Source organism: Cucurbita pepo, chromosome 7 (assembly GCF_057944985.1).
Source record: "Cucurbita pepo subsp. pepo isolate OVF chromosome 7, ASM5794498v1, whole genome shotgun sequence".
NCBI lineage: Eukaryota > Viridiplantae > Streptophyta > Magnoliopsida > Cucurbitales > Cucurbitaceae > Cucurbita > Cucurbita pepo.
Genome location: NC_141804.1, coordinates 4,117,378 through 4,130,616, shown reverse-complemented (window position 1 = coordinate 4,130,616; position 13,239 = coordinate 4,117,378). Strand labels below are relative to the sequence as shown.

At 33.2% G+C, this 13,239-nt stretch overlaps 1 protein-coding gene across 6 annotated transcripts; it reads right to left on the bottom strand.

The window, feature by feature from the left end:
• Window positions 1-806: 806 nt before the first annotated feature.
• Window positions 807-5,544, bottom strand: LOC111798262 (hypersensitive-induced response protein 2). 6 transcript variants are annotated; one of them, XM_023681301.2, is made up of 7 exons: window positions 5,280-5,544; window positions 2,788-3,002; window positions 2,450-2,652; window positions 2,160-2,280; window positions 1,611-1,702; window positions 1,431-1,527; window positions 807-1,336 (listed from the first exon to the last, which is right to left on the bottom strand). In XM_023681301.2, exons 3-7 carry the CDS (start codon window positions 2,636-2,638, stop codon window positions 978-980), a joined length of 858 nt encoding a protein of 285 aa, XP_023537069.1. In that variant the 5' UTR covers window positions 2,639-2,652; window positions 2,788-3,002; window positions 5,280-5,544; the 3' UTR covers window positions 807-977. The 6 variants fall into 6 exon arrangements, with proteins under 6 accessions (XP_023537069.1, XP_023537075.1, XP_023537071.1 ...); XM_023681307.2 differs by lacking the exon at window positions 2,788-3,002 and having other exon boundaries at window positions 5,280-5,343; window positions 5,473-5,526; XM_023681303.2 differs by lacking the exon at window positions 2,788-3,002 and having other exon boundaries at window positions 5,274-5,544.
• Between the last annotated feature and the right edge of the window lie 7,695 nt (window positions 5,545-13,239).

The following is a 13,239-nucleotide window of genomic DNA, read 5'->3' as shown; positions in this document are numbered from 1 at the left end:
AAACCAGCCCTGAGAGGAGATGAAGGGCTACATAAATAGTTTAGCTCAAGATAGGTACCACTAACATGTGTGACAACGATCAGGAAATTTCTAAACTAGGCCCAACCTTCATACCATCTACAAAAAAGTCTATAATAACTTTTAAGGATGCGATGAACTCTTATAAATAGGTTGCTTAGTGAGTCAGTTTTTGTTTGATTGATTTATTATAAGATAGGTTGCTTAGTGAGTCAGTTTTTGTTTGATTGATTTATTATAAGATAGGTTGCTTAGTGAGTAGTGAGTCAGTTTTTGTTTGATTTATTATTGAAATCAACCACAGATATGTTTAACACAATCTTGTATGGGAAACCCTCCCTCTTAAAACAAGTCAAGAAAAGATTACATGTTACTATAGTTTGTGTTGCTTGGATGCAAAATTATTTGTTCATTTTTTCATAGATCTTAAATAGCGACAATTATTCATGAGACAGAACTACTTTACTTCACTCCCTCTTCTCGTAACCCTTAGAAGTAAGAAAAAGAGGAAGTGGTTGACACGAGAGCTCTGGAACCGGAACCGAGGTTACAGTCTTTATGTGAAAGAAGGGAGTCTCTTCATTACCACGATCCAATATAAAATCATAGCTCATCAATTTATACCATTCTCATACGTCCTTTCAAAATCACATCCAAACATGCAACGCTGCATGCTCTTGATTCAGATCTAAAGCTAAAACTAAAACGAGAACAGACATTGAGCTAGAATATATGAGTTCCAATATCATGCAACTTTTATGCTTCATGGTTTCCATCTACTCATAAGGTAAATAATATCAATACGCTTTGTTAGATCAATTAAGAGAAACAGAAATTTATTCAAACAAATCTACATAGGACAGAAATTTGCAGCTTAAACAAACAAACCAACCACCAAACCCATTATTCACATGCAATCTTTTATATACTTTTGTATCCCATCTTCAATCCTCACCAATCTACTGAGTTCGGCTTCCTTGGAGAAGACCATCTCTGATCTGTGAAGTTATATCTTTAACTGCACCAGGTCCGTGTGGGATGAAAACCGAATTAGTCTTTGACGATGCTCCGATTTCTTTCATCGTGTCAAAGTATTGGGTCACAAGAACCATGTCCATGACATCCTTAGATGTCGTTCCAGGGACGTTTTCGGCAAATGCTAGCACGCTGTCTCTGAGCCCATCAACAATGGCTTGACGCTGCCGTGCAATACCGAGCCCTGCCAGATACTTGGATTCGGCGTCTCCTTCAGCTCTCTTAATCTGTAGTATCTTCTCTGCTTCAGCTTTCTCATTTGCAGCAACTCTCATTCTCGCAGCTGTTTATACAATAAAAATGGTAAACATGCCTAAGATTTGCATAACCAAAGGCAATACAAGCCATATATCATTGATTGCTCAGTCTTTTACTACCTGCATTGATTTCATTCATGGCTCTCTTTACATGCACATCTGGCTCAATGTCCACAATCAGAGTCTGAACTATCTCATACCCATAAGCTGACATGGCCTACATGACCAAAAATACGATATCGATAAAGATTTACATACTCAAGTTGGTAATTCTGAATCATGAAGAAAAAAGGAATTTACCTTCTCCAGTTCGTCTTCCACAGCTTTGGCAATATCATTCTTCTGTTCAAAAGTTGAATCAAGGTCCAACTTTGGAACACTTGCCCTAATAACTAAAAGAATAAAACAATCGAACATCAGCTTTAGTTACTGCTCAACGAATCTATGAGCAAATTAGCGTCAACAAAGTGCTGAAAGAAAACTTGGTGCTAAATCCTCTCGTTCATAGTTTAATAACATTTTGGAAAACTTATCCCAACTACAAAAGCTAGAAGTGCTTTTAAAAATTTAGCTAAGATTCCAAAAACTACTAAAAATAAACTACAGCACAACAATTGTGTCTAAAATGACTTTTCTGTAAAAGAATGGTTATCAAACCAGCCTCAAGTTTTTCTAACAATTATTTATTCCATGGGCATATATCCCTAAACACAACGATAAATGTTATCTAGAGTAGTACCCATCAATACATAGTAGGTGAGGAAAGGGGAAGCAGCACAATAAAAAACACTATTGAAATTAAATTTTCGAAAAAAGTAGTGAACAAAAAGAACTTCAAACAGAGTATACCATCAAAGACATAAGCTTGGATTTGTTCTCTTGTATTGCTTAGCTTATAAAAAGCATCTGAAGCCTTGTCGGCCAGGGCTCGGTATTGAATAGAGGCAACGACGGTGACAAAAACATTATCCTGAACAGATCCAGAAAACAAACTAACATTGAAAATAATAAACTAGTAAGCATTAATACTCTTAACCTCTAGCACAAAGAGCTTCTTATGCTTCTTCATGAATAAGCCCTTGTACAGATAATCTTAGAAAAGAAGTCAATCAATTGTTAATTTTTTGCAGGCAACAAACCTTCGTCTTTGTCTCACAGCGAACATCAAGTTGCTGGACACGTAAAGAGAGATAACCAGCTACCTGGCTTCCGAGGCACCAAGGTAGACAATGGCAACCAGGTTCAAGTACGTCATCAAACTTCCCAAATGTTTCTCTGATGGCTATAGTTGACTGGTCGACTTGAATGCAACCAAGTGCTTGACCCATTTTAGAGTTATCAACTGTTATATCAAAAGAAGTCCATGATCATCAAACAAAGACCATCAGAGAAGAAAGAAGAACATTTTTCACAATTTAATGTATAAGTTTAAAAGAAATTTAATATCTAAACTTGAGGGATTCGAGAATTCCCTAACCTTCCAAAACGCTCCCTAACAGAGTAGTCAAAAAAAGAACCTCCTTTCTCTAATGCTCCACTATATACAAAATACTCAATTCCCACACAACAGCCTAATTAGTAACTAACATGGGCCCATACAAAAACCCTTATTTCAGTCAGCACCTCTTCCACTCTTCCTACCATACACATTCTTAAACGAAGGCCTATCAACTTCATTACATGCTCCTAATACTGAGAGATGGAAAAAAAACTAAATAATATTCATTAATCGAACTTTTAGAAGAACATTTACAGAGCCACTCCTACATTGGTGAGTGAAGCTCCTCCAACACCAAAGCTGCATGTTCAGTAATCAAACTTTATGAGTGATATTACCTTATTAAAAACTTTAAAACACAAAGGCCAAACAGCTTGGCATGATATAAACCAATACCAAATCTGCATATTCAAACAAAGAGATTTCGTGCAGGTAATTAATCTTAGAAATTAACTTCCTCAATTCCAATCATATGCAATTCAAGTGGGAATATCTAACCCAAGCTTTCTACTAAGATCTTCATGTCAGAAGTAAAGATTATATGGTTATGAAGAAAACTGAAACATCACACTAACTTCCTTCTATAAAATTCATTTTGAAGTGATCCACATTCATGAAGATTAAAATTGGAGGAGAAAAGGCAAAAGAAATAGGCCTCACGCATCAAAATCATCAAATTTAAGACCTTGCATGGGTACCTGTCATATTTCCTGCATAAATATATCTGATTGGAATTTGGTGACCTCCTGTGTTCTTAGTCTCAGAACGTTAAGACTATGTTTCAAAAATTTAGGCTGGTGGGGAGGGGGATTTATCTTGGAAGGCATAGGCATAACTGCATAGGTTAGGAAGAAATCTTTTCCTCAACCTAATTGACTGTGGTTTTAGCTGTTTTCCAACAGACTATACATGTAATACTGCTAAAAGTCCTAGGTTTACCGTCAAAACATTCCAGACCTCCTTTTATTACCGCTGTTCTAGTAAGGGAGGACAAGGGCAGAGGAGAGAACTGTTGATTGAATTATAATGTGCTGATATTTAAGTTCCCAAGAAAATAGATCAAATTTACAAAACCATGTTCATGTAGGGAACTAGAAAAGATCAAAACCTCCTAAATTATAAGCTCAGATGTCCCTCTTGATGTTAAAAGATCAAAACCTCCTAAATTATAAGCTCAGATTGAAATCAGAAACTTCATCTTCAAAAAAAAGAAAAATTCAAAGCCAAAGACACTATATCAAATCTTTAAAATTAGATGATCATAAGAGAATATTCATGTTAGATCCACATACAGCAGATGAATATGGAACTTCATCTTAAGGAAAGAAGTCGGCCCATAAAGCACCACTAGCCATTATATTATTAGATGTTATCATACGCCAATTTGCAATACGAAAAGAACTCAGCAGAAGCCTTATATGTCACCGAGAGACTTGAAGAAAATAACGAATTATGTTCCCATAAACGCCCTAGAATCCAAAACTCTAATACAAATAGGAAATTCCTTGGATTAGCTGTCGAATGGCTTCATAATTAAAACATAAAACAACCAAAAATTACAAATCTACACGAAAAAGGAAGCCAAAACACAGTTAAAGCAAGGAGATGAACAAATATTGTAACATTGAAAAAAGACGTAAATAATCCAGACAGATTCAAGAAACTTCTTTTGCAATCAAGAGCAAAGCATTCTTACGGGAGAAAGTCAACGCATATACTTAACAACGGGAAATGGTGCAGAAGATTGTAGCAACGCTCACCAAAAATCACTACTAAATAGAGTCGGAAAAATCAGAAACTCAAGGTCTAAAACATCCCTTACCTTCTCAGTTGCAAGGCCCTGAAATGATTTAACAAAAACAATAAATCCTTATAATTTTTCCAATGACTCCTATGACGACTTCGAATTATGATGTGGTTGAAAAACAGTAGCGAGCACGAAATGAGCTGTCAAATATTTGGTCCCACCACAAACCCCACCAAAAAAAAATTGATGGATAAGTATTAGAAGTAAAAGTAAACTCTAATTGATTGCTTATTGAAAAGATAGAACAATAAATCCTTGAACTGGTCCAATAACTGAGATTTAGAAAAGCAAGCGCCACATATCATCCAAAAGGGCAATTACTTCAATTTCATGATTTCACTTTGACAAATAATTCATCCAGCAAAAACAGAGTCCATTATCCATTGTTGCACAAGTAAACTCGTAAAATAGACAATTGCACAAAAAAAAAAAAAAAGAAGAGAAAAATAGATTCGAGAATCGAAACTGAAGCATATTTACAAACGAAGATCGGATTTAACAACAAATATCAAAACCGAACCATCTGAAAGGAATAAGACCCTAATTCTTAGCCGGCGGTAAATACATGAGTAAGAATCCAAGAAAAAAGCCGGAGATAACAAAAATTGAAGGCAAATACGGTAGGAAACGTAAAGGGAAAGGGATTGAAAGTTCTTACACTGACCTTAAAAGTATTATGCTTCCCGGTGGGAGAATCGAAAAGGGAAAAGGATTCAGATCACGGAAATCTGCGAGGAAAGGGGATAAAGAATGAACAACAACTGTGAAATGGATTCTTTAAAATGGGAATTGGAAAGGATTGCGTGGGAATCGAAGGAAGGCGAGAACAGAGATGCAACAGAAAACGATGAACCGACACTTTCCCAAAGCTTATACTTTTCGTTCATTCCGTTGTGCGGCGAAATGCTGGTTAGCGTGTTTTGATTTGGTCACAATTTTTTTTTTTTAGTATTATTATAAATAAACTTATTTTGAAAATAAAATTATTTTAATATTATTTGGTAAAAGAATATCTAAGTATATAATACGTCACTATTTTCAATAATTTTATTATATTATTTAATTTTAGATAGTGTTGTTGACTATTTTATTTTTATTAAGTTAAATTATTAAAATAATTTTAACTAATTTAATTTAATTTTAATTTTAATTTTCTAGTTTATTTTTATAATAAATCTTAATAATTATCTTTAAATAAATAATTTTAATAAAATTTTAAATAAAAATAATTGGTTTATTATTATTAATTTAAATTTGAATTTGAATTAATTAATTATATTTCAACCTAAAATACATTTAATTGGAAAAAGAAAATAAGTTAAAATAATTATAAAAGAAAGAGAAATAATACTAAACAAGATATACTTAAAATATTAATACTTAAAATATTAATAAGGTGAAACACTCGTGTTATACATTAAATAAGTCGTGATTGACGTTTGTTATACTTGAAATATTACAAAAATAATAATAATAATAATAATAATAATATTATTATTATTATTATTATTATTATTATTATGTTCGACTCATATTTTATTGATTTACTTAAAATATTACTAAAATGATATATTCATGAGTTTACCTCGAATGAATATTGATTGGTGATTAATATATTATCAATATACTTAAAATATTATTAAAAGAACCCTAAATGCCTAATATATTATTAATATATTTAAAGATAATACTCAAAATATAAAAAAAATGATATATTCATATTTTACCTGATACTGATACGATCCGACTTTCAAATAGTAAGCAACTCCAAACCTCTCACGTCGTGGACCTTCATCTAATTATTACCTGAAAATAGTAAGGAACTTGATTGAATATATAATACTCAGTAAGTAGTCGAGCATGGACCTAGACCCACTGCATAACCCGCGGCCAGTAGATGCGCGCAACTCCTGACCCATGCGCCTGAGCGACACGACGCAACCCTCTTGAGAACCTATGCGCGCCTCTAGCCTTCCTTGCACGTGCGTGACGTGTGTCTCCTCTTGGTTTACTCAGCAGCTCGATTGATGTCGCTGCTTCGTCTCGGCAGCTCCAACGACTTGAAAGCGGCGTAAACATTCGAGTTGGTATATTTGATACCGATACTTACAATTTTTACCCTCTCGGAGCTTATTTTGACCTTATTAAAAGGATTTAAGGTCAGTATAATTCTTGTTTTCTCAATTTAAGTTAAATTAAGTCAAGAATTGAAATTACGGAAGAAATTAGGTGAATATTTCTAATAGGGTGAAGCGTCTTCGCATAAATGGCTCTACTATCAATTTGGTTGGAAGAATTGTTTTATGTATGATGACACGTGTCAGTGGCTCTACACATGACGTTTGTGTGATATGTTTGATGATATGATTATGTGTCGCTATATGATATGTCAAGATATGCCAAATAACATTATGATACAAATGAAATGTTAAATTATGTTGTGTCATGACGTACTATGATATGAATATGTTACGTCATGATATGTTATGACATGCCATGATGTGTTTTGAAATAAGGAATTTTACGATGCACAACCCCTTATCTATGATTTGAAAGTTATGTTATTAATGAAATTATGTATGCATTTTACTAATATAACATGTGAGGAATTGACGAGGATGCCTTGCATGATTTATTTACAATAAAAAATATGGGGACCTGATGCATAATTGTATGTTTACATGCATTGGGATACTTTCCTTTTATGATGAGTACGGACCCATATACTATGACACTAAAATGACCCTCATGCTTAGAATGGTGCACGATGGTCGTTGTTCCCTCTAGGTGTCCGGTTACAGCTCAGATGAGCTAGCCCGACCAACAGGTCTATGTTGGGTTTTCTGTCTTAAAACTCATAGTTTGTAAACAAAAACATATTCTATTTTCAATAAAGTTATTATCGATGTTTATTCAGTAAAGATTGTTATTGAATAAAGTGAGTTTTATGATTATTAATCTAAATCCAATAAACTATAAACACTCTGACTGTAGTATGATTACTTGAACTTAGAGACATAACAGTGAATCAAGTTCAAGTATATAGTCAAAATGATCTATAGTAGAGGGATAAGGTTGAGTACCTTATTCTGGGGACACTGTGGATGCGGCCCACTTTTGTATATGATATAAACAATGTGATCACTAAATTGTACATGTGGAGACATGTGAGTGGAGGCGTCCTATGCAATGAGTATTGCATAAGATCAGACTATTAAGAAAAACACTCTCACTTTATAATGTCATTTACTGTTGAGATTGATTTTTTCATTCGATGACCTTAGGTAACTTGATCTTAATCCTGAGCTAACCATGAACTCCTGTTTATTCGGAATTATCCTTAGATTTACATGGGTGAGAGTGACTCGAGTTTGCCAACTAAATAAGCCTCCGGGTAAGATTGGGTGAATAGTTGGGGACATAGGGTACAAGATGGAATTCGCTCCTACCCAGTTTTAGGGACAGTAGAGAGGTTATTCTCTTAAGTACTGACTCTAGGTCTTGAACAAGGGGCCCACCCTCTCATTGGCCTAAGAGGGATTCGGTTTACTGGTTGGACCACAAACCAATTGTTCATTAGAGGATCAGTGGGACATAAGGAACAAGAAGTAACTTCAGGGGTAAAACGGTAAATTGACCTAACTCTAGTTACGAACAACCTGTGAAGAATCGACTTACTAATCATGGTTATATCAAATGGTCAGAAATATATCTATAGTGAGGGGAGTGCAACTATTAGGCTATAGTGGAGTGTCCTAGTAGTTAACAAATGTTGGGTAACAAGGTTAATCTCGGATTGTTGGAGCCCATGATCTATAGGTCCATTAGGTCCCCCTGCTAGCTCATATTAGACTAAACTATAGAACAATGTAACGAGTGATTTCGAATTTAAACTAGGGAATATGGCTAAATATATACGATATATTTAACCGCATTTTTGTTTGATTGAGAATTAGAGATATTTAAATATTTTAATTATGAATGGGGATTCATAATCAATATGTGCAATATGTGCTTGGATTGATTGGGATTGACATTTGAATTAATGTTAAATATTAATTAAATTGTTTAATTAATCGTTTAATATTAGTTTAATTTAAAATTAATTATTTAAATTAATTGTTGAATTAAAATGGAGAAAGTCAAAATGTTGACTTCACTTGATTCGGTGAATTTTGAGCGTCAAAGTTGAGGGGAATTTTGGTTTAACCAAAACTTATCTTACAAATAAACTCCACAAATTTGAGTGGAATTTTGAGTGTCAAAATCTGGTAATCTCAAATTTGCATGAACATGCAAATATGACTATAAATAAAATAGACGGTTACATGTAAAGTGTGCTGGTAAAAATCTTCCCAAACTTTTTCTTCATATATACTAAATCCCTTCCAAGTTTAGTCACTCACCAAATGCCACCATCCCGTTCTAAGGTCGGAGAATAGTAGGGGAAACACTAGTAGTAGTTCGAAACCGGTTCGTGTGGAAAAAGAATTTGAACTACAAAAGGTTAGTAATATTAACATCAATTGTTATCAGAGAAAGTTTTAGGCACTTTATTTACATTAATTTGAGCATCGTGGGTACCATTTCATGAATGAAAATTGTGGATGTTAAAGTGGAGGGTACCATTTCATGAATGAAAATTGTGGATGTTAAAGTAGACGTATATAGTTTTGGCATTTTTTTATGCCTTGATTTGATACAATTGTTGTAATTGGCCTAATGTATACGGGCTTAATGAGCAAGAAAGTTTGTAATTTTTATGGAGTCATTAGAGTCCATTTTAGGTTGTAATTGATCGATAATGGAAATGATGGCAAGCTAAACCGAAGAAGAAGGAAGAATTTTTGTTTCACGACCCAACCCGGCCTATGGCAGGCTCGAGGGAGTGGATCACGTTATTTTTTAATTATTAATATAATAATTTAGTTAATGGATGGTTTTAAAATGCCAAAACTAGTCACACTGTGTGTTTAATTAATTATGGATTGTGAAGTTATGTTTTAATTAAATAGAAAATGTCCATATAGATTTAAAATCCCACCCTAGGCTAAGCATGTTTCAGGCATGTTATAAGTGTTATAATGTATAGTATGCATATTTAGGGTTCCATGAGTGATAGATATAAATTGTTATATTATTGCATGGAATGGATGATTATATAATTGTTATATAAAGCATGTTATAGGTTATTTTCAACGTCATAAAACGGGATAGACGTTAAAATCTATAACAAAGATAAGTGCATGCTCACTTAGGGTTAAGAACCAAGCACGATCAATTTTTATGGTTGAAATAGATCGATGCCCTGTAAAATTGCAGTTACAAGAAAGCACACCTGGCACGATCTTGTCTAAGGTTGGAGGTACTTAAGTTGACGGTTTACGGAACACATGCTACCTGGAGATCGGGCCAGTACTTGAGCTTAGTTAGCCCAGTTTATGAGCATGCATGAGTGATGTAAGTTTTTTTTTTAAAAAAATCACCAACACTTAGGTTATATTTAATTAGCCAGAATATAGCAAGTAATGAGTAACCGTCTAAAATACTTAGTGAGAGGAAAAGGTATATGAGATACATCGTTTTCTTTTTTATGCTCTTTGGAAAATTCACACCGTGAGATTCATGCTCGGCCTCGTGTCACCCTGGGAGCGACCTCCATGCGGAACGTATTTCATGAGTCAATAAGAAGGTGAATAGAGAAAGTATTTATAGTAAGTGGAAGGGAGTAATCGGATGTATATGAACACATAATATGGATGAAGTTACTATAATTTTCATCTTTAAATCATTCTTATGACACAACCCTATACATCATCCACACATGTGCCTTCATACATTCATCATCATTAATATCAATTTGGGTTATGTCTTAGAAAACTCATTGTAATAATGCATCTTGATATTTAATACATGTACATCATCTTAATATGAAATATCATCATATTAAGTCATCTTATTATCATACCTCTTACATTATCATGTTATCATGCATCATCATGTCATCATATACATCATCATATAACATAAAGCATAAATGACACGTGCAAGTGTCATTGTGCATGTGTTGTCATACATAAGGGTCATTGTGTACGTGTTGTCACACATAAGGCAAGTCTTCCGACCGAGTCCAGTAAGGCCACTTACATGGTTGACCTTAGCTAACGTTCTATCATATTTTCAAGATTGACTTGATTTGTCCATCAAAGTTTGTAATGACCTACATGTTGGTATTCCACCCTATTAAGAACTTCCGTTTAATTCTTGAAGAAAAGTACAGAATCGAAGGGAAAAACTAACAAAACGAGCAAATCGTTGAACAACCCACTTTCAAATCAAGTTCAAAGAGTTGTCGATAAAAATTGCAGATCCTAATCACTCACACATTTTCATTTCAAGGTAGTTTTTGAACGTGAGAGGGAAAAAAGAGAGAAGTTAGGTGGGGAGAGTTCAACTTTTGAGTGGAAAGAAAATACGTCATATTTTATTTATTACTATTATATTTTTTACCGTTGTTACATCCCGACTATACATCACATCATAGCCTCTTGAGACTATTAAATTCGATGACTAAAGTTTCTCTTTTAAAACCCAAAAAAACTAAATAAATATCAATTCTAAAACTTAGAGGTCAAATATTTCTTTCGTTTTTGTCCTTAGTTTGTAGGGACAAATTACAAATGACAAATTTGTTACGATGCGTGCTAGAAAAAATATAAAACGGTTTGGATTATCTAGGTTTCGTACTTGTAGATTAATTACCGCCTTTTAAAATTATGGAAGACTAAATAGACACTTCGAAAATATAAGAATAAAAAAAAAATTACAAAGAATTTAAACTTATTTCGACTTTATTTATAATATGTTGATACGAGAGATTTGAATATACGATCTTTTAGTCGAATGTGTATTTATGACTTTTATAAAAGGAAGCTTTTGAATCCGAGTTAATATATATATGGGGGTGTACATGGTCCGGGTTGGGGATTTTTTTGACCCAACCCAAAAGTTCGGGTTGGTTGGATTGGTAACCCAACCCAACCCTCTATTTTCGGGTTGGGTTGTCAATTTTTTTTTTTTTAAGTTTTATTTATCCACAATCTATAATTAATTCGGATATAATCTTAAATAAAATATATTAAAAATTCGGATATAATCTTAAATAAAATATATTAAAAGTTCTCAAACAAATATAAATCAATCTATAGTTATTGATAAAAAAAAAATCAATAAAAAATAACGAGCGAAAATTGTAACATATTAACATAGTTCAATATTGTCATAAAACTAAAGACAACTAAATACCGACATTTTAATATTGTCATAAAACTAAAGACAACTAAATACCGACATTTTTGAGAATTGGTTAAAGTAAATAAAACGATAGATCATGAAAGTTAGTTATACTTTATTACGTGTTTTAAAAAGAGTATGAAATATTAAGGTATAACAAAACAAAGAAATTAAAAATAATAAAACTAGAAACATACATTTAGCTAGCGTTAAACTCGAGCGTAAATACTCATGAACTAATCTCAGTACCACTCTAGCAAACCCATTAATATGAAAGAAGTCCTAATACTTCTATATATTTTATTTGGCTTGGGTCAACCTGAGCGTTTTGCCCATGAACTCGAAATCGAACCGATTCAGTTCGGGTTCAGAAAAATGAGCCCAACCCTACCCGAAATGCTAATCCAACCCAACCCAACCCTTATAGTTCGGGTTGGGTTGGTCCGGGTTGTCGGGTTGCCGGGTTGAATGTACACTCCTATATATATATATATATATATATTTTTTTTTTTGCACGAATTCCTATATGGTTGAAAAACTTGCATTCCCCCGACATTTTTTTTGTTACATTATTGAATATTTATTAATTTATTTATGAATTATTATTTTATTATATGTATAATTATTATTTTGAAGAAAAGTGAAGGAACTGACAAATTTTTTGCAAGACAAGATAATGACATATAAGAAAATAAGAAAATGATCACCTAAAGAGAATTGTTTTCTTTTGCCCAAAAAAGAAAATCATTTGTTTTTATGTGTTTTATGCTCTACAATTATTCCATCTATTATTGAATTGAAAATGTTGAAAATTTATGATAAGCGGTGTGTTCGAGAGACAGATATTAGAGAGATTTTGAAGAGAGCGAGAATCAACGAAGTTCATTAGGTCAATAACGATGATATGATAATTATAAAGTGTATTTTGAATTTATATTTAATAGTTATTATTCAATAAATACTGGGTGTACATGGGTTGAGAAAATCTTTTGGACCAATTCGAAATTTTAGGTTGGTTGGGTTGGTGACCCGAGCAACCCGAATAGAGTTTACAATCCAACTCAACTCGTTCACATAGCATATTACATTAATAACATTAATAGCTAAAATCTCATAGATCTCAAACATAAAAAATTAAAGTGGGATTGTTAACATACTTGCAAGTGGTTTGTGAGCTTTTTCACTTAAGAATTTATAAGAGGATGTCTAAAAATCAGCAATTTCTACTCGACCTTTTATCTTCTTTTAAGTTACTCAGGGTTTATTGGTTGGAACTTTTGATTATCTCGATAAGGATTTCATACCTTTTCAGCAATTTTTTTCTACGGGAA

Bases quoted from the DNA above. Each gene is read 5' to 3' on its own strand.
- LOC111798262 (XM_023681303.2), bottom strand. From the start codon at position 2,638: ATGGGTCAAGCACTTGGTTGCATTCAAGTCGACCAGTCAACTATAGCC. The intron at 1,703-2,159 runs GTATACTCTGTT...TTATTCTTTTAG, and splicing joins CCAAGCTTATGTCTTTGATG to TTATTAGGGCAAGTGTTCCA. The intron at 1,337-1,430 runs GTAGTAAAAGAC...TTGTATAAACAG, and splicing joins CATGAATGAAATCAATGCAG to CTGCGAGAATGAGAGTTGCT.